The 25,937-nt window shown below is 40.2% G+C and overlaps 1 protein-coding gene across 1 annotated transcript in view; it reads right to left on the bottom strand.

Moving 5' to 3' along the window:
• Positions 1-16,210: 16,210 nt before the first annotated feature.
• Positions 16,211-25,937, bottom strand: part of LOC139154904 (cathepsin D-like) — a 49,254-nt gene continuing 39,527 nt past the window's right edge. The window contains exons 7-9 of the mRNA XM_070730001.1: positions 25,261-25,456; positions 22,507-22,605; positions 16,211-16,393 (exon numbers count right to left, since the gene is read on the bottom strand). Of these exons, the coding sequence (XP_070586102.1) occupies positions 16,211-16,393; positions 22,507-22,605; positions 25,261-25,456 (478 nt within the window). The remainder of the gene's footprint in view (positions 16,394-22,506; positions 22,606-25,260; positions 25,457-25,937) is intronic.

Genomic DNA, 25,937 nt, shown 5'->3' with positions numbered 1-25,937 from the left:
CCAAATGTCCTATAGATCCACTAACGCCAAGAACCCCTTCTTTTCAGATACTCATGTCTAGACCTAGTCCTCCTGACCCTTGCATCTAACAGGGGGTCCTCCTCCTCTAATTCCCCATCGTTCTCTGACTCACTCAATCCCATAACTGGAGGTGCTACAGCTTCTGGTGGGTCCTCAGTCTCTAACTCCCCCTCACTCTCACTCACAAACTTGGGTGCCAAAAACATGGGCCTAGGATACCAATATGCATCCGTCTCCTGGTCCTCAAACTCAGTGACCAGCTGAGCTGGATGTGGACTACTCACAGCAACACTTAAACCACTATTGTCCAACAAGCAGGGCATTCATTACAGGGAATAAAAATAAATGCATCTCCTCCAACTATAATTTTGATTGCCAGATTGACTTTGACATAGACATATTCTTCTTCCTATAGAATATATGCAAATAGAGTAAAATTACAGGTAGTCCTTGATTTACAACCAGTCACTTAGCAATTGCTTAAAGTTATGATGGATCCCACCCAAAAGCTACTTAGGACCCAATTTCGAAATTATGTCATTGCCCTCCTTCGATCACATTAATTGATTGCTAAGCAAGTCAGGCTCAGTTTTACAATCTTTGTTAAGTGAATCACTGAAGTGAAATGAATCATTTGGTCGGTAAGCAGGTCTTGCTTCCATTGACTTTGCTTGTGGAAAGCTGTCTGGGAAGATTGCAAATAATAATAATAATAATAATAATAATAATAATAATAATAATAATAATTATTTATTAGATTTGTATGCCGCCCCTCTCCGAAGACTCGGGGCGGCTCACAACAATAATAATAACAATGGTACAATGGAAACAAATCTAATGTTTAAAAAAACATCTAAAACCCCCATCATTTAAAAACCATGCAACACACGCATACCATACATAAAATATAAAAGCCTAGGGGAGGTGTCTCAGTTCCCCCATGCCTGGCGATACAGGTGGGTCTTAAGTAATTTGCGAAAGACAAGCAGGATGGGGGCAGTTCTAATCTCTGGGGGGAGTTGATTCCAGAGGGCTGGGGCCGCCACAGAGAAGGCTCTTCCCCTGGGGCCCGCCAAACAACATTGTTTAGTCGATGGGACCCGGAGAAGGCCAACTCTGTGAGACCTTATCGGCCGCTGGGATTCGTGCGGTAAAAGGCAGTTCCGGAGGTATTCTGGTCCGATGCCATGTAGGGTTTTAAAGGTCATTACCAACACTTTGAATTGCGACCGGAAACTGATCGGCAGCCAGTGCAGGCCACGGAGTGTTGGAGAAAGGTGGGCGAATCTAGGAAGCCCCACGATAGCTCTCGCGGCCACATTCTGCACGATCTGAAGTTTCCAAACACTTTTCAAAGGTAGTCCCATGTAGAAAGCGATCACATGACACTGCAACTGTCATAAATACATACATGATAATGGGGGTGCTGTGAAGGTTGTGTATGTGAGTATTGGTCATAAGTCATTTTTTCCCAGTGCCGTTCTAACTTCAAGCAGTCATTAAATGAGGGGTTCTATATCAAGGGGTTATCTGTAAAGTCTATTGGACCTAGTGGTTAAGGCTCAAAACCAGGTGACTATGAATTCTAGCCCTGTGTCAGGCGTGAAGGTCAGCTGGATGACTTAGTGCCATTCAGGTTTTTTTCAGCCCAATGTACCTCACAGTCTTCTTGTATTGAAAATAGGAGGAGGAACAATATTAGGTTTGCTGCCTTGAATTGTATATGAGGAAAAGGCGGGATAAAAATCCAAAGAATAAATACTTGGATCTTGTTTAAGATGCCTTAAACAAGATCCAAGTATTGCCCACAAGATCATATGCTGCAACGTCCTGCCTGTCGGCGACTACTTCAGCTTCAACCACAACAACACAAGAGCACACAACAGATTTAAACTTAATATTAACCGCTCCAAACTTGACTGTAAAAAAATATGACTTCAGTAACCGAGTTGTCAAAGCGTGGAACTCATTACCGGACTCCATAGTGTCATCCCCAAACCCCCAACACTTTGCCCTTAGATTATCTACGGTTGACCTATCCAGATTCCTAAGAGGTCAGTAAGGGGCGAGTACAAGTGCACTAGAGTGCCTCCCATCCCCTGTCCTATTGCTCTCCTATATCTCCTATACCTTTCTTCTATTCCTATATCTCTTCTTCTATTTTTTCATTGATATGTTCTATTACTATATCTTCTTTTCTATTCTTTCTTAGATATATTTTACTATGAGTATCTCCTCTATAACCTTCATCATATATTTTACTATGTGTATTGTTCTGTCTGGGTCCCTCCAGCAAACACCAACCCAAAAAGAGAAGCCAGACACACTGGTAAAAATCAAAGGCAGTTTATAGAATTCAAAGCAAACACAGGTAACAGAAAATGTCCTTGCAAACAGGAACACACTGAAACTTCAAAGATGTTTCACGAAGGCCATGAAGTAAAACAGGATTCTTGCTGTCAAAAACAACGCTGGAGATAACAAACATACGCCTCCCCCAAGTCTTCCAGTCTTCTAGGCCACAAGCCAAGATCAGAGACGCCGAGAAGCAAAGCAGGGTCACAGAACTCCCAGTTGATAACGCTCCACATGGCTAAAAGGGCTTGCCTGCCTTTTAAACCCTGCTGAGGAGAACCACACCCAAAACCAGCTGTTGCCAATTCAGTGATGCCAATACCTTTCTAATTGGTCCTGTCTCTGAGCTGCACGTCTCTGTCTCATGTCAATTATAGCCTGTGCTTCCTCATCCAATGAGGCCAGGCTACTGGCTGGGGAGAGCCCCCCCCCCCGGGGCTCTCAGGCTGCTCCCCCTCATCCTCTTCCTGACTTTCCTCTCCCCCATCTGCCTGGTCCTCCCCGTCCTGTTCACTGTCCTCTTCCTCCGGGCCTGGATCCAGCAGAGACGCAGCCGGTCCCTGAGGAGCCTCAGGCTGAATCACAACAGTGTATATATATATATACCCACTAAAACCCTCATTGTATATTGGACAAAATAAATAAATAAATAAAATAAATAAAATAAATAAAATAAATAAAATAAATAAAATAAATAAAATAAATAAAATAAATAAAATAAATAAAATAAATAAAATAAATAAAATAAATAAAATAAATAAAATAAATAAAATAAATAAAATAAATAAAATAAATAAAATAAATAAAATAAATAAAATAAATAAAATAAATAAAATAAATAAAATAAATAAAATAAATAAATAAATAAATAAAATAAAAAACCTGCTACCAGAACAGGCACCTAGCTTATGTAATCTCAGAGCCTAATACCTGCGCAGGATAGGGGCGCCTTTATTAAAAACAATAAAAAGCAGTGTAAAGGGATCTAAATGAAATAAGCAACATATTGATTCTGGAAAAGCAGAACAGAACACAGTGAATAAGTAACTTGGAGAAAACAAAGCCCCAAACTAGCACCATAACTGGCTTTGCTGCCAACACAAGAAGTTTACACACCAGAGTAAGAGGCTTAGAAGTAACCCAAAGCTTTCTTCCTCTGGTGGGAGCTTCAGCTGATAACTACTCAAGGAGCCACAGCTTGTCTGCTTCTTGCTGGAAAAAAAAGGCTGTTAAAATGTTCCTTGTAGTTCCTGCCATGTCTAAAAGGTTTCAAGAGGGATTGTCTCCAATGCTCTATGCTCCGATGGCTGCAGAGCCAGGCAGGGAGAGCTATAAAAGCCATTTGCTTTCTGAGAGAAATGCGTCTGGGTTTTGTGGCCAGGATAAGGGTGACATGCCACCGTTCAGGGGGATCCAGTGGTGAGGTCAACGTGCTTCCATTTTCAGACGATAAAAACTTCCCTGCCTTGCAGCATCCGATTCATCTGATTCAGAGGTGATGTCTGACTGAAGCAACTGAATGCTTCCAGCTGTTTTGAGCTGAGAGATGAGTCATCAGAAGAAGAAAAAAAGGAGGGGAGGGATGTAACAATCCCACATAAAAATGCATAACTCATGATCCTCCAGGTGCTGAACGATGAGATCCCAGAAGATCCAACAGCACAGAGAACAGTGAGGAATGCTGAGAAAGTTCATTCTGAAACATCAGGAGGACTACATGGACCACATTTATTTATTTATTCAATTTTCCTTAGACTTCTCCTTAGACTCAGGGAGGCTTACAACTTGTTAGCAATAACACTTTTTAAAAAGAGAATCAGCATATTTTCCCCACAATCCGGGTCCTCATTTTACCCACCTCAGAAGGATGGAAGGCTGAGTCAACCTTGAGCCGGTGATGAGATTTGAACCGCTGACCTGCAGATTTAGCAGTCAGCTTTAATGACCTGCAGAACTGCGCTCTACCCACTGTGCCACCCTTGGCTCCTTTTCAATTCTTTCCTTACCTAATACTGTTCTGTCGAGCTCTCTGGTAGAATCCTCCCGAAAATTCACAGATACAAATTTCAGACACACACACGTTTGAAACTTCAAAACAATGTTCTTTATACCGAAAATTCAAATAAACAAAGCACTCTTTTTATATAGCAAAGAGCACTCATCTCCAAACACTGGTAATTTGTACAAGTCCCTTATCAGTTCTGAGATACTTAGCTTGCAGCTGTGAGGCAATTCACAGTCCTTCTTCTTTCACAAAGTGAAACACACTTGGCTCTGGTTTAGTTTCAAAGCGGGGGAAAATCAGCACACAAAGGTCGAAGTCAGCAAGGCAGGCACGAAACACAACGATCAGATAATCCTCCACAATGGCCAAACCCACACGCTGCTATTTAGAGCAGCCTCACTAATTACCACAGCCCCACCCAACCACAGGTGGCCTCATTTTCTTTGATAATACTCTCTCAGTTGCTGCTGCCTATGCATCGCTCTCCGCATGCCTGGCTGTATCATTAACTCTTGTTCCAAATCCAAGGAGGAGCTAGATAATTGATCTCCTTCTGAGCTGTCTGCCACACTCTCCTCCTCCCTGTCACTCATGTCTTCTTGGTCAGAGGAGCCTTCATCAGCAGATTGCACCGGGAGCAAAACAGGCCTGCAGCATGTGGATGTCTCCCCCACATCCACAGTCCTTGGGGCAGGAGCTGGGCCAGAGATAACCACAACAAATACACTCGATGAAATGTTTGAAGAACTCCAGAATTTAATTTAACTTACAACCTAAAACAGTTTTGTCATTTTTCCCAAGCAAACCGGACAAGAAACATGATAAGTTAATTCCACTTTTAATGCAAAGCTACATTAACAGAATCTTGCGTCCCATTAGGTTAGGAAGGATCTTTTATGAGTTTGTTCCTCTGCCTATTATTCAGGTGTGGTCTTCCATTTCATTTATCTGATCATTTCCTAGCTATCTCTCTCCCTTCTGTCATGTTATACCACTACAAGGTTTGAATTGAACTGAAACCAGTGAAGGGCTTCAAAAGAATTTACTACCACACTATGGTCGTGGTTTATTGTGTGGGTGTGGCTTGATGGTCATGTGACTGGTTAGGAGTAGCTTGCCGGTCACGAGACCAGGTGGCGGTGGCTTGACAATCATCTGACTGGGGATGGCTTAAAGATTATGTGACTGGGTGGGAGTGGTTTACTGACCACGATAAGTTTTCAAATAGGTGCTTGGACTCTTTTTTTCAGTTGATTAAGTCACATTATTTGAATAGCCACAAAAAGGACAAATGATGGACAGTATTATTTGTTGAGGAGCACAGTAACATTTTATGGCTCAGTATGATAACAGATTAGGCAAGTAGCTCAATTTTTTTAATTGCTATAAAAGTTCAGTTCTAGATAATGATGAAAGCATACTATTTAATTATTTCCTATTTTAAAAAGTAATCAAGGATCATAGTAAGGTACTAGAGAAAGAAGAACAATAAAAAACTATTAAGTATTCAATAAATAATGCATAAGTCCAATAAATAAATAAACAAACTTACTACTCCCACTGCAGGGGGGCAGCAGCCCATTACTGACTGTAACCTACACACATGTATGTCCAAATCATTTGGAAACAACAGAGAGTGTTTTATCACTCTGTTTACACTCAAATGTAGTTTGCATAATAGTTTAAAATTGGTATCCAAATTAATTACCTAAGAGAATACATATCCAGTCTATTGCCACGAATAAGCCTGCAGCAGATAATCAGAAACAAAATTATTAGAAAAACTCCCCACATCTGCGAACAATAATGGTATAAAATCATTGCAAAGTTTATGTTCAACTATGTATTGCTTTTTCAGCATAACACTACTGGACTAAGGAACAAAAATTCTCTATATTTCTATCCTCCATCGAATTTTTGAAAATCTATAATCCCTTTTCTTAAAGAATAATAACATCTCTTCAGCAAATGTTCATTTAGAATATGCAAAAAATAAAACATTTAAATTGAAATCAATAGCATATCAGGAAATATATTCACAAGAGGTTTTACAGATGACATCTAGCGCCAGCCAAATTAGCAAAAATATACCCTAATTTAAGGCTGAATTGCTGGAGATGTGGAAATGATAATGGAACTTTCTTCCATATGTGGTGGACATGTCCCCAAATAAAGAAAATTTGGAATAAAATTAGAACATGGATCAATGAAATTACCTTACAAGAACTTAAATTAAAACCTGAAATCTTCCTGTTAGGCATAATAGACCAAAAAAAAAGGAAAAAAAGAATACTTCTATTTTATACAACATATAATCACAGCGATTAGGATATGTATTGCCCAAAACTGGAAGAAAGAGGAAATGCCAACAGAAAGAATTGTGATTAAAAAATATATGACTTAGATAAGTTGACATAAGAACTGAAAGATAATGATGAATCAAAATATTACGAGGTATGGAAAGAATTTTACAGTTGGGTGGAAAAGAGGAAGCAGAAATAAAGCTGTATACAGGATTACTATGTTAAAGAACTGTAAAAACATAAAATGGTTTTTGTTGAAACTAAACTTAAGAATATATACTGCTCAAAAAAAAATAAAGGGAACACTCAAATAACACATCCTAGATCTGAATGAATGAAATATTCTCATTGAATACTTTGTTCTGTACAAAGTTGAATGTGCACAACAGCATGTGAAATTGATTGTCAATCAATATTGCTTCCTAAATGGTGTAATGCTGGGCTTCACGTTACGAGCCCCAATTAAGTCAGAAGTGTAAATTCAAACACACACGCTGTTGTAAAGTAAACAAAGAGTTGGTTTATCAAAACAAATGTATTGTACACACACACTTTAATCAGCAAAAGTGTTCTCTCACAAACCACAAGCCTGGAATGCTGTGAAAAGCAAAAACAAAAGCAGAGCAGAAAAAAGCAGCTGTGAAGACGTCACAGCCACCACCTCCTTCAAGAGTCCACAAACTGTACTTAACTGTGAAATATCCAAAAAGTCTTTGTAAATCCTGGAGCAGCCCAAAAATCAAACAACACTCGTCCCTCTTCAAATGGATAATCTCCCAGGCATGCTCTTAGCGACGCTGGCAATTTATCAGCAGCCCCATTAGCCTAATTGCCCCAGCCACAGGTGTTCTCCCTTATCTTCTATAATACTTGTGCAGTTGTTCACTTCTCGTCATAAACCTGTGCTTGCGAGCATCTATGAATCCCTCTTCCTTCGAGTCTAACGATGACTCACTAATGGGGTCATTAGCTAATGGGCTGCCTGTAACTACCTCATCATCCGATCCTGCTTCACTCCCTGAGTCTTCCCTTGACACAGAATCTTCACTGTCTGAAGCTGTTGGCAGTAAAACCAGTCTCTGAGAACGTGAGGATTCTCCCAAACCAACACCCACAGTCCTCGGGGCAGGAGCTGGCCCAGAGCCAACCACAACAAGTGGACAGTTTGATTTCACAAAAGTTTCATTTAGTTGGAGTTATATCGTGTTGTTTAAGTGTTCCTTTTATTTTTTTAGCTGTGTTTATGCAAAGCAAAAAGGTTTTACATGAAGCTGAAAGAAAAACCATTGGTTCCAAGTGTGGTAAAATAACATACGAGATATAAAGAAATACCATAGCTGTCAAGGACAGCATGGGTGTGTGGGTGTTGTTATATGTTTCTATGTTTCTTTTTTCCTTTTCTTATCTGTTCTTTCTGTCTCTTTTGTTGTCTGTGTAACCCGTTTGTCCGATTTAAGACATTGTACAATACAAAATGAATGTAAATAAGTATGAAACAGATGCTAAAGGCTCTACATAAACGATCTCTGTGACAATATTACAAGTAATTGTGTTCTCTTTGCTGATGATGTTAAACTATTTAATACCTCTGACAATACTTCTACCCTACAAGGACCTTGACCACGTAGCTGAATGGTCTAACAACTGGCAACTTCAAATCTCTACCAACAAATGCTCCGTCCTACACATTGGTTAAAAAAATCCGAATACTAAATACATACTTGGTAAAACTGAACTCACAGAGGATCCTCACTCAGTCAAAGACCTTGGAGTACTCATTTCCAATAACCTAGGGGCTAGAGCCCACTGTAACAACATTGCCAAAAAAGCATTAAGAATTGTAAACCTAATCTTACGTAGCTTCTTCTCTAGAAACACTGATTTATTAACCAGAGCATACAAAACATTCGTCAGACCTATTCTAGAATACAGCTCACCTGTATGGAATCCATACTGCATATCAGACATTAATACAATTGAAGGAGTCCAGAAATACTTCAGAAGAAGAGTCCTTCACTCCTCCTTACATAACAAATTATCCTACTCCTCCAGACTTCAAATGCTACATCTAGAAAATTTACAACTACGTTGTCTCCGAACTGATTTAACTGTTGTTCATAAAATCATACATCATAATGTACTCCCTGTCAGTGACTACTTCACCTTTAGCAACAACAACACAAGAGCACGCAATAGATACAAACTGAATGTAAATCGCTCCAAACGTGACTGCAGAAAATACGATTTCAGCAATAGAGTGGTCACCGCCTGGAACTCATTACCTGACTTGCTTCCCCCAACCCCAAAATCTTCAATCTTACATTATCTACAATCGACCTCTCCCCTCTTCTAAGAGGGGCGTGCATAAGTGCACTTTTGTGCCTAATGTCCTTGTCTTACTGTCTTATTATCCTTTCTATTACTACTCTCTATTTATGTTATGTTATGTTAACATGTACTATAATACTATACTTGTTTGACAAATAAATAAATAAATAAATAAATAAATAAATATGTACTGTCTTTTAAAATGTGTATATATATATATATATATATATATATATATATATATATATATATATATATATATTTAATTGAAACAAGACGTTTTCCTTTTAAGCCTAGATATCCCAGGCAAGCTGATTGAAAGAAAACACGGGAGTTTGTTTTTATACATAACAGTGGCAGTAAGGGTTTTACACGCACAGAATTGGAAAGATGCACAAATGGCAGTAAAGGGAGATATTGTGATTATGGCTGATTTCAACATGCCTGATGTTAGCTGGAATATCCCCAGTGCCCTTACATGCAAAAGCAAGAATATAGTAGAGGCCCTTACTGGCACAGCTGGTTAAGACACCGACTAGAGGGGAGAATATTCTAGATTTAGTTTTTACGAATGGGAATCAGGTTTCAGAGGTTAAGGTGGGAGAAAACTTAGGTTGCAGTGACCACCTATGTTTATGGTCTGATACTACAACCAGAGTATTGGATTTCAGAAAAACAAATTTCAATAAAATGGGGGAATATTTAAATAATGAATTAAAGGGCAGGGATAAAATGGCAGGAGCGAGCACCCAGTGGACTGTATTAAAAAAAGCCATCTTAAAAGCCACTGGACTGTTAGTAAGGGAAATAACTAAAGGTAAAAGGAAGAAGAAACCGCTATGGTTTAGTGATGATGTAAGGGCTATAGTCAATGAAAAAAAGTCTGCTTATAGGAGGTATAAAGAGTCTGGAAGTATAGCTGACATAAAATGTATAAAATGAGACAGAAGGAGGCGAAACAGATAATATATGCTGCTAAAGCCTCAAAAGAGGAAGAAATTGCCAAATCTGTGAAGAACAGGGATAAAACCTTTTTCAGATATATTAGTGATAGGAAGAAGAAAAATTGCAGCATCACAAAGCTTAGTACTGGAATTAATACATACATTGATGGGAATAAGGAGGTCACTGACCATTTGAATAGCTACTTCTGTTTAGTTTTCTCAGAAGCTTACAATACTGTATAATACTATGGGTGGATATAGCATTGCTTCCAGCTGTACAGATTCAGCTCCAGTGATCTCATGGGCTGATGTCTTAGAAGAACCTGAATGATTAAAGACAAATGAGGCAATGGGTCCAGATGGCATCCACCTCAGAGTTCTTAAAGAACTCAGATATGTGATTGCTGCCCCCCTGACTGATTTGTTTAACCAATCCCTGTTAACAGGAGATGTTCCTGGGTATTGGAGAATGGCCAGTGTTGTGCCTATCCACAAGAAGGGCAGTAGAGAAGAAGCTAGTAACTACAGGCTAGTTAGCTTGACATCAGTTATAGTTAAAATGATGGAGACTCTACTCAAAAAGAGGATAAATCAGCACCTAAAAAGCAATAACTTATTGGACCCAAACCAGCATGGCTTTACTGAGGGCAAATCATGTCAGACTAATCTCATTGATTTCTTTGACTATGCCACAAAGGTGTTGGATGAAGGTGGTGCCATGGATATTGCCTATCTGGACTTCAGCAAAGCCTTTGATACGGATCCACATAGAGCTGATAGATAAATTAGTGAAGATCGGACTTAATCCCTGGATAGTTCAGTGGATTTGCAGTTGGCTGAACCATAGATATCAGAAGGTTGATGTTAATGGCGAGTATTCTGAGCAGAGCCTGGTTACAAGCGGGGTTCCACAAGGGGCTGTTCTGGGTCCCATTCTTTTTAATATCTTTGTGAATGACATAGGGGAAGGTTTGGTAGGGAAAGTTTGCCTATTTGCCGATAACTCTAAAGTGTGCAATAGGGTTGATATTCCTGGAGGTGTCTGTAATATGGCAAATGATTTAGCTTTACTAGATAAGTGGTCAAAGCAATGGAAACTGCAGTTTAATGTTTCCAAATGTAAAATAATGCACTTGGGCAAAAGGAATCCTCAATCTAAGTATTGTATTGGCAGTTCTGTGTTAGCAAAAACTTCAGAAGAGAAGGATTTAGGGGTAGTGATTTCTGACAGTCTCAAAATGGGTGAACAGTGCAGTCATGTGTTAGGGAAAGCAAGTAGAATGCTTGGCTGCATAGCTAGAGGTATAACAAGCAGGAAAAGGGAGATTGTGATCCTGCTGTATAGAGCGCTGGAGAGACCACGTTTGGAATACTGTGTTCAGTTCTGGAGACCTCACCTACAAAAAGATATTGATAAAATTGAACGGGTCCAAAGACGAGCTATAAAAATGGTGGAATGTCTTAAGCATAAAACTTATCAGGAAAGACTTAATGAACTCAATCTGTATAGTCTGGAGGACAGAAGGGAAAGGGGGGACATGATCGAAACATTTAAATAGGTTAAAAGGTTTAAATAAAGTTCAGGAGATAAGTGTTTTTAATAGGAAAGTGAACACAAGAACAAGGGGGCACAATCTGAGGTTAGTTGGGGAAACGATTAGAAGTAACGTGAGAAAATATTATTTTACTGAAAGAGTAGTAGATGCTTGGAACAAACTTCCAGCAGGCATGGTTGGTAAATCCGCAGTAACATGCCTGGGATAGACATATATCCCTCCTAAGATAAAATACAGGAAATACTATAAGGGCAGGTCTTTTTCTGCCATCAATCTTCTATGTTTCTATCTTGGTTGAGTGAAATATTGGTTTTAGAATGTGATGATTAGATTTGTTATAACTATATAAATATTGGGCATTTTTATTGTTATTATTAGATGTATATTTTTAATGTTTATGTTTAAACAGAAGTTATTTTTATATGTGTAATTTTTGGGTTTTGGTGATTATTTGTTTTTATGTTGTTTATACTATGTTTTTATTTTAATTTAGAATAAGAGGTTATTTTGTTGTATATTTCTATCTGTGTTGAAGTCAGAAGTCGATTTTATGTATCTTTTCCCACCCTTTTTTCTTCTTTTTAACTTTTTTTCCTTTAATCCCTTTGTCTTTCTTTATGAGCCTTATTAGCGCAGTGGTTAGAGTGCAGTACTGCAAGCTGCTTCTGCTGACTGCTGGTTGTAGTTCACCAGTTCAAATCTCATCTGGCTCAAGGTTGACTCAGCCTTCCATCCTTCCAAGGTGGGCAAAATGAGGACTCAGATTGTTGGGGGCAATATGCTGACTCTGTAAACCACTTAGACAGGGCAGTAAAGCACTGTAAAATGGTATATAATTCTAAGTGCTATTGCTATTTTTAAAACCTTTTTATAAGAACAAGGGGACACAATCTGAAGTTAGTTGGGGGAAAGATCAAAAGCAACATGAGAAAATATTATTTTACTGAAAGAGTAGTAGATCCTTGGAACAAACTTCCAGCAAACGTGATAGATAAATCCACAGTAACTGAATTTAAACATGCCTGGGATAAACATATACCCATCCTAAGATAAAATACAGAAAATAGTATAAGGGCAGACTAGATGGATCATGAGGCCTTTTTCTGCTGTCAGTCTTCTATGTTTCTATGTTTCTATATTTGTTACTTTGTATTTTAATTGTGTTTAAAATTGAATAATGTTTGTGTTTTTAAAAAAAACAAATAAAACATTGAACAAATAGCAACAATATAATCCAATAGCATCACATCAATTTCACTTTTATACAAACAACACAACATTTCTGTCATGTCCCAGTGACAATTGTGGAGGTCTGTGGGAAACTGAGTTGTGGAATTCACCTAAGTAGAAATCCTTTAAATAAATGTTTCTTAACCTTAGGTCAGTGTTTCTCAACCTTGGCCGTTTGAAGATGTGTGGACTTCAACTCCCAGAATTCCCCAGCCAGCGTCAAACACTGCCTTAGGTACTCTAAGCAACCTGGACTTCAAATCCCAGAATTCTGTGATTAATATGCTAGAGAATTCTGGAAGCTGAAGTCTATGCATCTTGCCGACGTTGAGAAATACTGCTTTAAACATTGCTAGATTCTTTATTATCTGTATTAATATTAATAGATAGTAAACAAATCATAGAGGTAGTAGAGATTGCCATTTGTTATTGAACTAAAAATTGATTATAAATCTCTGATCAGTTTTATTATACTCTGCAAACTCTACAAGACACCAATAAAGGCATTAAATGTTTATTCACATGACAACAGACATAAAAGAAAATATTAGACATTTGACATGGGATTAGATTTTTATTGGACAGGAAGCGGAAAATGATTTTGTGGGTTTATTTAATTCATTTTTTGATGCAACTAATGGAATTGGGAAAAATGAAGCATTAGATACACATTTATTTGCATAAACCAATGAAGAATGTAGAACAGCATATTATTAGTACAGCAGTAGTAGAAAACATATCTCTTTAGTAAAATAGAATGCGAGTAAGATGTGACACAAAGGTTACTTAATCCACTCCCTATTGTTGAGGGTCATTAAGTGAAAGCTATCCATTTGAACATAAAAGCATCAAGTACGAAAAACCTTTGATTGACAGTCAGAATAGTCAAAAATCTATGATAGAGGAAAGTGAATTGACCCTGTTGTGAGAATATCTGGCCTTTTCCTTGAAATGCTCAGTTAGTTATTGATTTATTGGGGCTTTTTTAAAGACATGTCTCAAAGTCCTTTAACTTAAATAAATGTAAGTAAAGTTATGATAAAGCAATTCGTTGCTTCCTCAGAAACAAATGAATTCTGTCTTTTAATCATTTAGCCAACAGCTCCCAAACCATTGGAATAACAACTGATTGAACCGAAATTTACTGTAAAACAATAAGAAAACCTCTAGTGTATTAGGCATAAGCATATGAGGCTATTATTTTGACTTCAGATGATATTCCCTCATTATTCTTCCAGCCTGCCTCACAGCATTGTTTATATTATTTTATTTATTAAATGTATATGCCACCCATTGGGGTATATGGGGCGCTCAGGGAGGGGTAGCACCTCTGGTGTAGGGTCAAGTTGCGTCCTTTTAAGGCAGTTCATTTAGGGAAGCTTTTAGGGCAGCTCATTCACCTTTGGTCTCCACCTGTCACTCAGCTCTCACCTGTGGCTCCTGGTAGCTGTAGCATGTGCAGCAGCCCACATCCCGGGCAACAGCTTCGACAGGCTGGCCAAACCAGGCTGAGAGTAGCCGATGGGTCATTGACCTTTGGCAAGATAGGGACTTGTCTATCCTGAGCATGTGAAGACAGGTTCCGGCAGACTGAGCAGATGAAACCTACTAGAATAGCTAAACGGTCATGAAGGTGGTCTCTGCAAGCAATGTGGTACTCTAAGAGCATGGCAAGACACGAAAGGAGCCCTGGTCAACCACTAGGAGAAGGGAAACTCTGACTGCAAACCTCCACTGCCTTGTAGCTATATCCATCATTGGAAAAGGCTTCAGGAATAAACCCCCAAGGCAAAATCCGGAGCCAGAGTCCCGGAAGCAGTTTGTGCCTGTGTACAATCACGTTCTGATAACTCCTGCGATGTAGCTGGAACCAATCGTATTGGCCTTTGCGATACCATTGGATTATTTCAGAGACATTGAGAGGGAGGATCTGCTGCTTGGGTAACAGCTTATCCCCCATCCTAACTCACCCAGGCTTTGTGCTCTGGGAAATCTAGAGCATGGTGCCATGGTCTTTCGAGACCGAAGCATGCCAATGCAATGAAAAAATGCCACCCATCTCACTATCCAAAGCCACTCTGGATGGCTGTTTCTAGCTGGTGACCAAATAGAAAGGAAGCTAAAGAAAGTAGACTTGACAGGATCATTTGTACGCATTAGGAAGCTGCCATAGAACAGTTCAGCAGCAGAGTGGGAGGGGTTCTCTATGGTTCAGGCATGAATCTTCCAACCCTCTCCGAAGATAATAGGAGGTTGTACCTGGAAGCTTTTGCATGCCAAGGTCATAACTCTTCCACTGAGCTATGCTCCCAGCTAAATGAACACAGCTGCCTAATGAACAATCTATTTCATTATTGACTTTTCTCTGGGGAAAAAGGATTTTTCCTGCTCTGCTACAGAGATTTTTTTCCTTAAAGGACTGAAGGGTTAGGACAGAAAAAAATACCACCCGTATGGAAAACAAGTTTCCTCTAAACTTACAGCTCAGGGGAGTTGTATCATTTCAAATGCATAAAACCCTAAGGTTGGAAGGGACCCTTGGACCTCTTCTATTTTAAACCCCTGCCCAAGGCAGGAGTCCTTATACAGGTGAGTCCTCAACTTACAGCAGTAAGCTATTCAAACTTACAACTTATTGACCAATGACCATTTTTCACACTTTTCATGGTTGTACTTTTCATCATTGTAGCATCCCATGGTCACATAATCAAAATTCGGACGCTTGGCAACTGGTTCATATTTATGAGGGTTGCAGTGTCCTGGAATCATATGGTAACCTTCTGAAAAGCAAAGTCAACGGGAAAGCCAAATATTAATATTTTTCATACCAGTCAAACTTCTGTGCTCAATTGTGGTTATACGTTGAGGACTATCTGCAGCATCTTATAAATAGCTGGGAATTTATCTGGCTTTTTTTTTTTACATAAAGGCTCTAATCCAGAAATCTAGAGTCCAAGAAGTGGGGCAATCCTGGTATCTATCTCCCTCTTTTCTAATTTCCTCCCCCTTTCCTTCTTTATTATGCCTGAAAGCTCTGATATTTAGTATAGATAGGGAGAAAGACTCCAATAGGATGAAATTCTATGATCTCTAACTTTGGAGTAAGACTCTACAGAATTACTTCTGAATTGACATGGGTAACATCAGGTGATGCATGAAAGAAAAAGCAGAGAGGAGCAGGACAAAAGAAGTGGAAGAGATGAAAAGAGATTAAGTCAATGCCAGCTAATTTCTGGACTCAGCAATACATTAGGAACTATCAGGAGAATTTCCAGGTTGGAGTCTGGAAACACAATGGTTCATCACCACCATCATCATGTCTAGAAACTTGTTCTTGTGTTTTAAAAATGGAATTATTCCATGGAGTATAGTGAATGCAGACACTTCTGAAACTAATGATAACTACTATTTTCTGACCGCTCATGAGGGCAGTGGAATTTCCTGCTGCAGCTGTGAGGTTTAATCTTTTCAATCGGAACCACATGACGATTGTTTAGAAAGGGCTAAGCCAACTCGGTCATGATCTCGGTCAAAGACTGAGTAGTATCGTCGGAGGAAAACGTCTCCCAGGATCCAGAGTGGTCCTGTGGGCTTTGGGATGTCGAGGGTCATGAATCCACTGATGCAAGCAGTCACCTTTGCCTGTCTCACCTGTGGAAGAAAGAAGACACCCAAATAAACTGAATGATAAGCTTATGAACCTCAAGGTTTCACATTTTCATCATTGCATGTCTTTCCCCTGAGCATAACATCCCCTGCTGATCTATGGCAGCTGAAGAACAGATAATCCCCTTTTCCTCCTAGCATAATGTGAGTTATTCTGTTTGAAAAGAACTTAGATACTTTCCCACTCTTCTTGCATCACTTGTAATCAAAGATGTCAACAACTGAACTTTCAGGTTCGGGGGCAAATGTCCACATCCATTAAGGCAGGACCCCAATGACAAACTTTGACCCCATGATTGGGGTACAGCCCTATGGGAAAATGCCAGACTGGGGGAAGTTGTGCTGGGGTAAATATTTCTTGGAAACATTATTTATTTATTTATTTATTTTGTCCAATACACAATAATACACAATGAAGGTTATAGAGGATATAGTAGAGAAGAAATACGAGATATAGGAGAGACTATAGGACAGGGGATGGAAGGCACTCTAGTGCACTTATGTACGCCCCTTAATGTACTGCATTTATTTTATTTTATTATTTTACTTTGTAGTCATTGCACCCTGTACAATGAAATTAAATGCCATCTTCAGTGTACGTTATAACTATAAAAATAAAACAGAAACTTACATCCTTCACATTCTATACAATTGAATGGAAAACGTGATATTGCAATAATATTCCACTGTACAGTGGAATTCAATATTGTTACTGCCCTAGGATAGAGGTGGTGTAGGGTTTCCTGCAGTGAAGGGCTACCAAAATGTTTACTACCACACTGTGGGCATGGCCCTACATTTTCTTTCAACATCTTTCACTGCAAACTGGGGTGGAGCTCCATTTTCACTACCCCACTGCATTCCCCCATGTCCAGGCAGTAGCCTACCCCTGGTTTCCTGCCTAAACAAGGGGTTGGCCCTAGAAGACCTCCAAGGTCCTTTCCAACTCTGTTATCCTATTCTGCCTTTTCAGCCTACTTGTCCTTGTTTTATTTTCCTGTACCATCTGCCGGATGGTAATAGTTCAAAAAAAATGGGTGCACAGGATGAAATGGATCTTTTAGGATGTTTGAAATTTCTTAAGGCAGCGGGAGCTATAAGCCTCTTCCAAAAAGGGGAGAGGGCAACCATTGATCTTCTGGGCAATGACATTAACCCTCTGGAGTGAGGTCCTATCTGCCACTGTGCAATTGGCAAACCACACAGAGGACAGAGGTGCAGTAAGTTAAAATACTCTCTATGATGCAGTGGTAGAAGGTCACCAGCATTTTTCATTCAGTTGTTGTTTCCTGAGAAGTCTCAGGTAATATAATCTCTGCCGGGCCCTTTTGACCAGCACTGCAATGTGAGTGCTCCAGGTCAGATCCTCCTTTATGATAATACCCAGAAACTTAAAACTGGCCACTTGCTCCACTCGGTCTCCATCGATAAGCAAGGGCTGGATATCTGATCTATTCCTTCTATAGTTCACTATAGGTTCTTTGGTCTTATTGGTGTTACGATTGGGCAATGACATTAACACTCTGGAGTGAGGTCCTATCTGCCACTGTGCAATTGGCAAATCATACACCATGAAAAAAACTGGTCCACCCCAATGAAATATATACTAGATTCCTAGCTCTTCATTATATATGTTGGTCAACAACAACAATAAAATACATACTACTGAAAGTCTCCTTTGCCCCTCCCTTCTAGCAGTAAATAAAGTTTCCCCAGGATGATCCAGTGATATTTTATTAATATAGACTGAATCGGAAGGATTTATAGAAAACATTATCTGTTTATGAGCAATTGTTCCTATTGTGAAGCCTTCAAAGTAACTTCAAATTTTGTCACTACATTTGATGGAATTATTTTCCATTTTGTTTTATAATTTATATCATTTGTTTTTATAAAGGGAGCCAAGTTGAATGTGGTAGAGGGAATAATGACATTATCATAGTGTATCCTCTGGTTTCATTTTTTTAAAAATTTGTAAAATGAAATATTCCTCCTGTCTGGAGGAACAAATTCTCTGCCCTTGATTTTATAGGACCTTCCTTTAAATATTCATGATATTATGAGGAGATCAAGATTCCACTGGTTTCCGATTTCCATATGATGCAGCTGAAAAAATCAAGATGGAATAGTGACAGTGCGATTGATTTTATATAAATTGGGCCACCATCTTGACATTTTTCTTCATACTTTGTGGACATTCTTGGTTCAAAATATGCTCAGCCCATACTGTTGTATTTGGGGACCTCTTTCTTGAGTAGGATCTTAACCTTCTGCCCTGCCCATGATCTGGTTCCATCAAGACATTCTATTCCAGGAAACTGCACCACAATTTCAATTTTAAAATCTTGGGAAAATTCTTCACTGACTGGAGGCTCACTTCTATTTCCAGCAAAATGGCAACTATCTACTTTCACCTTAACAGAAAAAGTTACATAGGAAGCCCCAAAAGTCTACTTAAACAGCATCTTATTCCCCTATAATATCCATCCAAAGTCCCTTGGAATAACATTGGACTGGACTCTCTACTATAAGATACAGCTAAAGAATATGGCAGCAAAAATCAATACTAGGAACAACATACTCCAGAAATTATATGGAGGTAAATGGAGAGCTTCAACTGCCAACTTCAGGGCATCAGTACTGTGGTTGGTCTACTCCAGGGGTAGGCAAAGTTGGCTCTTCTATGACTTGTGGACTTCAACTCCCAGAATTCCCTGAGCCAATCACACTAGCTCAGGAATTCTGGGAGTTGAAGTCCACAGGTCATAGAAGAGCCAGCTTTGCCTACCCCTGGTCTACTCCATAGCAGAATACTGTGCCCCTGTAACAGCTGCCATATTAGTAAGTTAGACACCAGACTGAATGACATCATAAAGATTTTAAGCGGATGTATTACAATCGCTCCAACTTGCTGGTTTCGTCCTTTGAGCCATATAGCATTGTCAGTTTTATGAAGGCAAGATACACTAGTGAAGGAATACAGAAAAATAATGAACAGCTCACTGCTATCAGTAGTTCATGCTGACCTTTCTCATTTAACAGCTGGAAAACACAAACCCAGGAAGCCCCCCCCCATTGGTACTTCCATAACATCTGCCAAACAACTTTAACATCAGTTCCCAATGGAAAGTCAAATGGGTTGCTGGACGCCCAGACATAGAAAAACATATAAATTACCACACAAAAAAAGGTGCCAAGCTCTGAATCACCCTGCCAGTAATGGACAATCTTGAATATGACTCACACCTCACACGGTGTCTGCTAGGATTCTCGGTATAAATGGGGCATAATACCCTCCCCTCAATGGGACTGTGAGGTCCCATGTCAAACTGTAAATCACAAATTGTGACTAGTTGTAAGTTTAGGGCATACGAGTACTCCTTGACTTTCCACAGTTCTCTTAGTTCTGTTGTAACTTTTGTTCAAAGATACAACAGCACATGAAGAATGTGACATGATGGTTTTTCACACTTAAGAACTTTTCAGCAGATTGTGTGATGAAAACTCAAGATGTTCGGCAACTGGTTCATACTTATGATCATTGCTATGTCCCAAGGTCATGTGACCCCCTTTTGTGACCCACTGACAACCAAGGTCAAGGGGGAAACCAGATTCACTTAACAACTGACTTGCTAACTTAGCAACTGCAATTATTCATTTAACAACTGTGGGGGGGGGAAAGGTCATAAAAAGGTACAAAACTCCTTTAACAAAAGTCTCACTTAACAGAAATTTGGGGCTCAGTGGTGTGTGTGTGTGTCATAAAACGAGCACTACCTGTATTGTCCAGTATCTGATTTTTTTTAAAAAAAACCAGAAACAATGCTGCATTTCAGTGGTTAGATGGTCTAGTGCAAGGGTAGGCAAAGTTGGCTCTTCTATGACATGTGGACTTCAACTCCCAGAATTCCTAAGCTAGCATGATTGGCTCAGGAATTCTGGGAGTTGAAGTCCACAAGTCATAGAAGAGCCAACTTTGCCTACCCCTGGTCTAGAGCAGTGGTGGCGAACATTTTTTTGGTTTGTGTGCCAAAAGGGTGTGTGTGTGTGTGTGCTAGCAGGTGTGCATGTGCCCCCACCTATTCCCTCTGCACCACCAGGGATGAGTTGCTACCAGTGCAGTAGGTGACTGTGCACCAGCGGCGGCTGCTAGATTGTGCAATTTGTGCGCAACCGCTGGGTTCCAGTTCTTCAGGAACTACCATCTTTTTTCTTTAATTTTTGGAATTTTTTGCCCTCCTGCACATGTACACAAGCAAAATCTCGTGAGGGAATGCTTGCACACCTGAGATTTTGCCAATTTGTTGCTCACACACATGCGCGGAAGCAAAATAATCGCTGAAGTCCCTCTTGCGCGCATGCATCCCCTCAAGAGATTTAGGCGCATTTTTGCTTCCTGCGTATGCATGGAAGCACAATCATGCTGGGGACACACCGCATGTGTAGAACGTGCACACACACAATATTCCCAATGCTGCAAGCACAGCGCACTGGTAACAGAAGGTAAGAGCAATCCGCCCTTGCCTCCCACGCATGCAAACACACACTCCTACGCGTGCACACAATCCGCCCCATCCCCGTGCATTGGCACAGGCCTTCCTGAGCCTTGGGGTGGTAAAAAATCAGCCAAACAGGCAACCTGGAAGTTCAGAAAAACCGGACTTCTAGATTGCCCATTGTGCTGTTTTTTGCACTCTGGAGCTTCAGGACAAGGGGAAACTGGAAGTCTGTTTCTCCAAACTTCTGATCTGCCCATTGGGCGTTTTGTTGCATTCCGGGAAACTTCTCTGAACCTCCCGGAGGGTAAAATGACCTTCTCCAAGGCTGAAAATCAGCTGGCTAGTGCACATGCATGCTGAAGCTGACATAGGGCAACGACCTTGTACTCTCTGATATGGCTCCATGTGCCACCAGTGGCACGCATGCCACAGGTTCGCCATCACGGGCCTAGAGATTGGGATTTGAACACAGACCTTTTAGCATTTATATTTTATTGTGTTTTATTAATCTAGTTGCAATGTTAATGCTGTGAGCCCTCGGAGAGGGGCAGCATACAAATCCAATTAAATCTAAATCTTAATTTATAGTGTCAGTCATTTTATATATATATAAATTGCTAGTGCAGCCAGTCAGGAACACGATTGAAGGATTGACCAAATGGTGGCAAAATGAGATACAAGTAGAGGCACAAGAGATGGAAAATATAGTAGAAAATATAAGGAAAATGAAAAATACAAGAATCAGGGAAATGAGAAGGAAAATATTACACAAGTGGTATTTTACTCCCGTTCAACTCGCACACTTTCAGCAGAATGTCAGGGGTAATTGTTGGCATGGGTGTCAAGATAAAGGAGTGTTTATGCATATGATTTGGGAATGCCCGATAGTGCAGAAATTTTGGCAAAAAGTGAAAGAGGATATCAATAGAATGCTAAATATACAATGGACAATCACTAAGGAAATGGCAGTACTAGTTAAAAGTAATGCAATGGGAGAATTTAGAGAAATAAAACAAGCAGCAATAGAAAGCGCTCAGGCAGTAATAGTTTTGGGTTGGAAAGATGCGACAAAATGGACAATGCAAAATTGGTATAGGTACGTGGTGGACCATATTCAATTTGAAATTATGGATAAAAGGATAAATTTGGATAATGAAACTGAATTGGGACATCTGATGGGACGGTGGGACAAGGTAAGACGATATATGATGAGCAGAATCCGAGACCAAGCTACAAGACATAAATTGGAATCACTCTATAATATGTAAATAGATTACATACAAGTGGATTATATAAGAAACATCCCCGATTTGGTGGTGGGGTATGTATGTATGTCGGCGTGGTGGACACATTTCACTATGCACTGTTTTATGTTGTGTGTATATTAAACTTGTTAAAAATTAATAAAAATAATTTTAAAAAAATTATAGTGTCAGTCCATGTATGATATGTCATGCTCTAAATAAATAATCAATTTCAGTGTAAGTGGAATTAAACCTTGCATCGGAAGAAGAAAAATGAACCCAGAAAAACATGGTTTTCCAGCTGTGCATTAAGCGCCCCACCTACCCCGTTGTCTCGGGGATTTCATTGGCTCACCTGGAGGGTATATTCTTCCGGGGTCAGGGTGTAAGGTTTGCCATCCAGATGAAAAGTGATACTGGGCATCTCAGTTATTTTCTCGCAATCTATTATGTACTGGAAGAAGGAAAGGGGGACAGGCATGAAGAAAAAGAAGAAAAAAGTTACTCTCACGCTTATACAAAAGTGCTTGTGTTGTTGCTGTTTTTTCTCTTCTCCTCCCTTGCTGATTCCCATCACACTCGCTGCCTGAGACAGGTGGGAAAAACTGTCACTGTTGAACACAGCAATCTTGTTTCTTGGTTTTTCTCTTCCCTGTCAAGCCCAGCAAAATTCAGCAGGTGGCATAATGCCATCATGTAGTGACTTTGCTGCCAGCAGGAAAGGGAATGTCATCGTCGTCATCATCATCATCATCATCATCATCATCATCATCATCATCAACATATTGACTTTATATAGCCACCTTTTCGCCCATGGAGACTCAAGGCGGCTTACAGAGTATAAAACCACATTTAAAACAATAAAAAGAATGAAAAGAATCAAACCAATTAATACAGTATAATATAATAAAATCACACACACACAGCCCAGCGGCAACTGATCATACAAGCCATTGAATGGGCTCCATCCCGCTCTGGGTTCCCCAGGCCCACTGGCAGAACCAAGTCTTCAGCGCCTTCCCAAAAAGAATTAGAATGGTGGCTGTTCTAATCTCTAGGAGAATGATGTTCCAGAGAGAGGGAGTCACCACGGAGAAGGCCCTTCTTCTGAGTTACACCAGGTGTGTCTCCAGAGGAGGATTCCCATTACAGCTGCTACCGGTGCGCTGTGCGCACAGCTTCAATCCTCTTGCGTCCACGCGTCGCAGCATGTTTTTGCTTCTGAGCATGAAGCAAAAATGCACTGAAATCTCGTGAGATTTCATTCATTCATTCATTCATTCATTCATTCATTCATTCATTCATTCATTCATTCATTTGATTTGTATGCTGCCCTTCTCCGAGGACTTGGTGCGGCTCACAGCATATAATATAACAACACAGTACAACAGCAAATCTAATTAAATTTAAAATTACAATCTGAAAATCCAATATTTAAAATCAATCATACCAGTTCAATCAGACAACATATACAGTATCTCATTTTGTTGGCCAGAGGGCTGAGACCTAATTGCCCCAAGCCAGGCGACATGGGTGAGTCTTCAGACTCTTATGGAAGGCAAGGAGGATAGGGGCAGTGCGGATCTCTGGGGGGGGGAGCTGATTCCAGAGGGCTGGGGCCCACACAGAGAAGGCTCTTCCTGTATGCCCTGCCAAGCGGCATTGTCTGGCTGATGGGTTCTGGAGAAGGCCAGTTCTGTGGGATTCCCGTAAATAATCTGTCCCGATGCCATGTAGGGCTTTATAGGACATTACCAACATTTTTGCTAAGGTTGAGACACACTAGCATCGGCATCATCGTTTGCAAGAATCCTTTTGGGCAGTAGTTGGGGCATTGTTTGCCAGCATGCTTTTTCAAAATGAGTTATGAAATTGGGTTTTGGGGCCCTTAAAAAAAAGGTGGCAGGAGGGGAACCTTCTGTAATATGCCATTTAGAGAATAGCCAAGATGCAGCAACTATTTTGAGAGCTGGTCCATATTGGTTCCCCAAAATAGTGAAATCAAGGCTAAGGTGATCAGATCTGAGTTACAAAAAATTGAAAGACCACCAGGTGACAGCAAATGTGCATTGAGCATTGGCATTCTGCTCCAGATAATATTATGAGAGTATTTATTTATTTATTTGTCTGCTGCACGAATCCCAGCGGCTAATCAGGTCCCACAGAGTTGGCCTTCTCTGGGTCCCGTCGACTAAACAATGCCATTTGGCGGGACCCAGGGGAAGAGCCTTCTTTGTGGTGGCCCCGGCCCTCTGGAATCAACACCCCCCCGAGATTCAAATTGCTCCTACTCTTTCAGCCTTCCACAAGATGTTGAAGATCTATCTATGTCGCCAGGCATGGGGGGAAATAACTATCTCTTCCCCCACTACCATAATTTTTTTTGACTGTAATATATGAGAATGGTGTGATTGTGCAGTAATTATTGTTTTTAATATCTATGGGTTTTAAATTTCATTTTTTTAAACTTATATTGGATTTGTACTCCGTGTATTGTATTGTTGTTGTTGTGAGCCGCCCCGAGTCTTCGGAGAGGGGCGGCATACAAATCTAATAAACCCTTAAATCCTTATTTATTTATTTAATTCAATTTTTCTTTAATGCCGCCCTTCTCCTTAGACTCAGGGCGGCTTACGACATGTTAGCAATAGCACTTTTTAAACAAAGTCAGCATATTGCCCCCACAATCCGGGTCCTCATTTTACACATCTTAGAAGGATGGAAGGCTGAGTCAACCTTGAGCCGGTGGTGAGATTTGAACCACTGACCTGCAGATCTAGCAGTCAGCTTTACTGTGCTCTACCCACTGCGCCACCACAGTCTGACTGTGATTGGGTGAATCTGCTTGAATGGTTGTTAATTGTCTGGGGTTTTGAATTTAGATCTTATGTTTGGGTACTTCTTACATTTTGTATTTTTTAATTGATTTTATCTTGTAAGTCGCCCCAAGGCCGCTGGAGGAGGGCGGCCTAGAAATACAAACAAACAAACAAACAAATTGTCGGTGCTTGGCACACTCCCTTGTTGCTGTCCAGTGGTTACCCAAGGGATTTGCAGCCCAGATGTGGTCGTTCTAAGATATGTCCTCAAAGGAACATATCTTCCTTACCTGTCCACCGAAAGCACGTTGAGCACCAATAATTTCATGCAGAGCCTTTATGTCCGTGCTTGGTCCTGTAATGAGAGAGGTTCCGGTGTCCACAATGCCTTGGCAACTATCTTTGCAGAGGGTGGATGAATTGGTAGTGTCAAGAAGGGTCCATGGCCAACATGTATTATCCTTGCGTTGTTTCTCTATGGTTATCCTAAACAGAGTTTTGGGGAAAGGACAGAGATTTGGTTCTGCAACCCAACAAGACCGACACAGACTTCAGAGGGTCATCAGAACTGTAGAAAAAGCAATTGCTGCCAACATGCCGTCCATCGAGGACCTGTATACTATATACTGCCATGAGTCAAAAAGATGGCAGTAAAATTTTTTACTGACCCCTCGCATCCTGAACACAAACTGTTTCAACTCCTACCCTCAAAACTTCACTACAGAGCACTGCACACCGAGGCAGCTAGGACACAAGAACAGTTTTTTCCCACTCTGCTAAACAAATAATTCCCTCAACACTGTCAAACCTTTTACTAAGTCTGCACTTCTATTTCTACTAGTTTTTTCTCATCATTCCTATCATCCTCTTTCTCCCACTTAGGACTGTATGACTGTGACTTGTTGCTTGTCTCCTAAGATTTTTATTAATATTGATTGTTTCCTCATTGCTTATTTGACCCCTATGA

The sequence above is a fragment of the Erythrolamprus reginae genome, chromosome Z, assembly GCF_031021105.1.
Source record: "Erythrolamprus reginae isolate rEryReg1 chromosome Z, rEryReg1.hap1, whole genome shotgun sequence".
NCBI classification, from domain to species: Eukaryota; Metazoa; Chordata; class Lepidosauria; order Squamata; family Dipsadidae; genus Erythrolamprus; species Erythrolamprus reginae.
The sequence above is the reverse complement of the archived record's forward strand: the minus strand, read 5'-3'. Positions and strand labels throughout refer to the sequence as shown.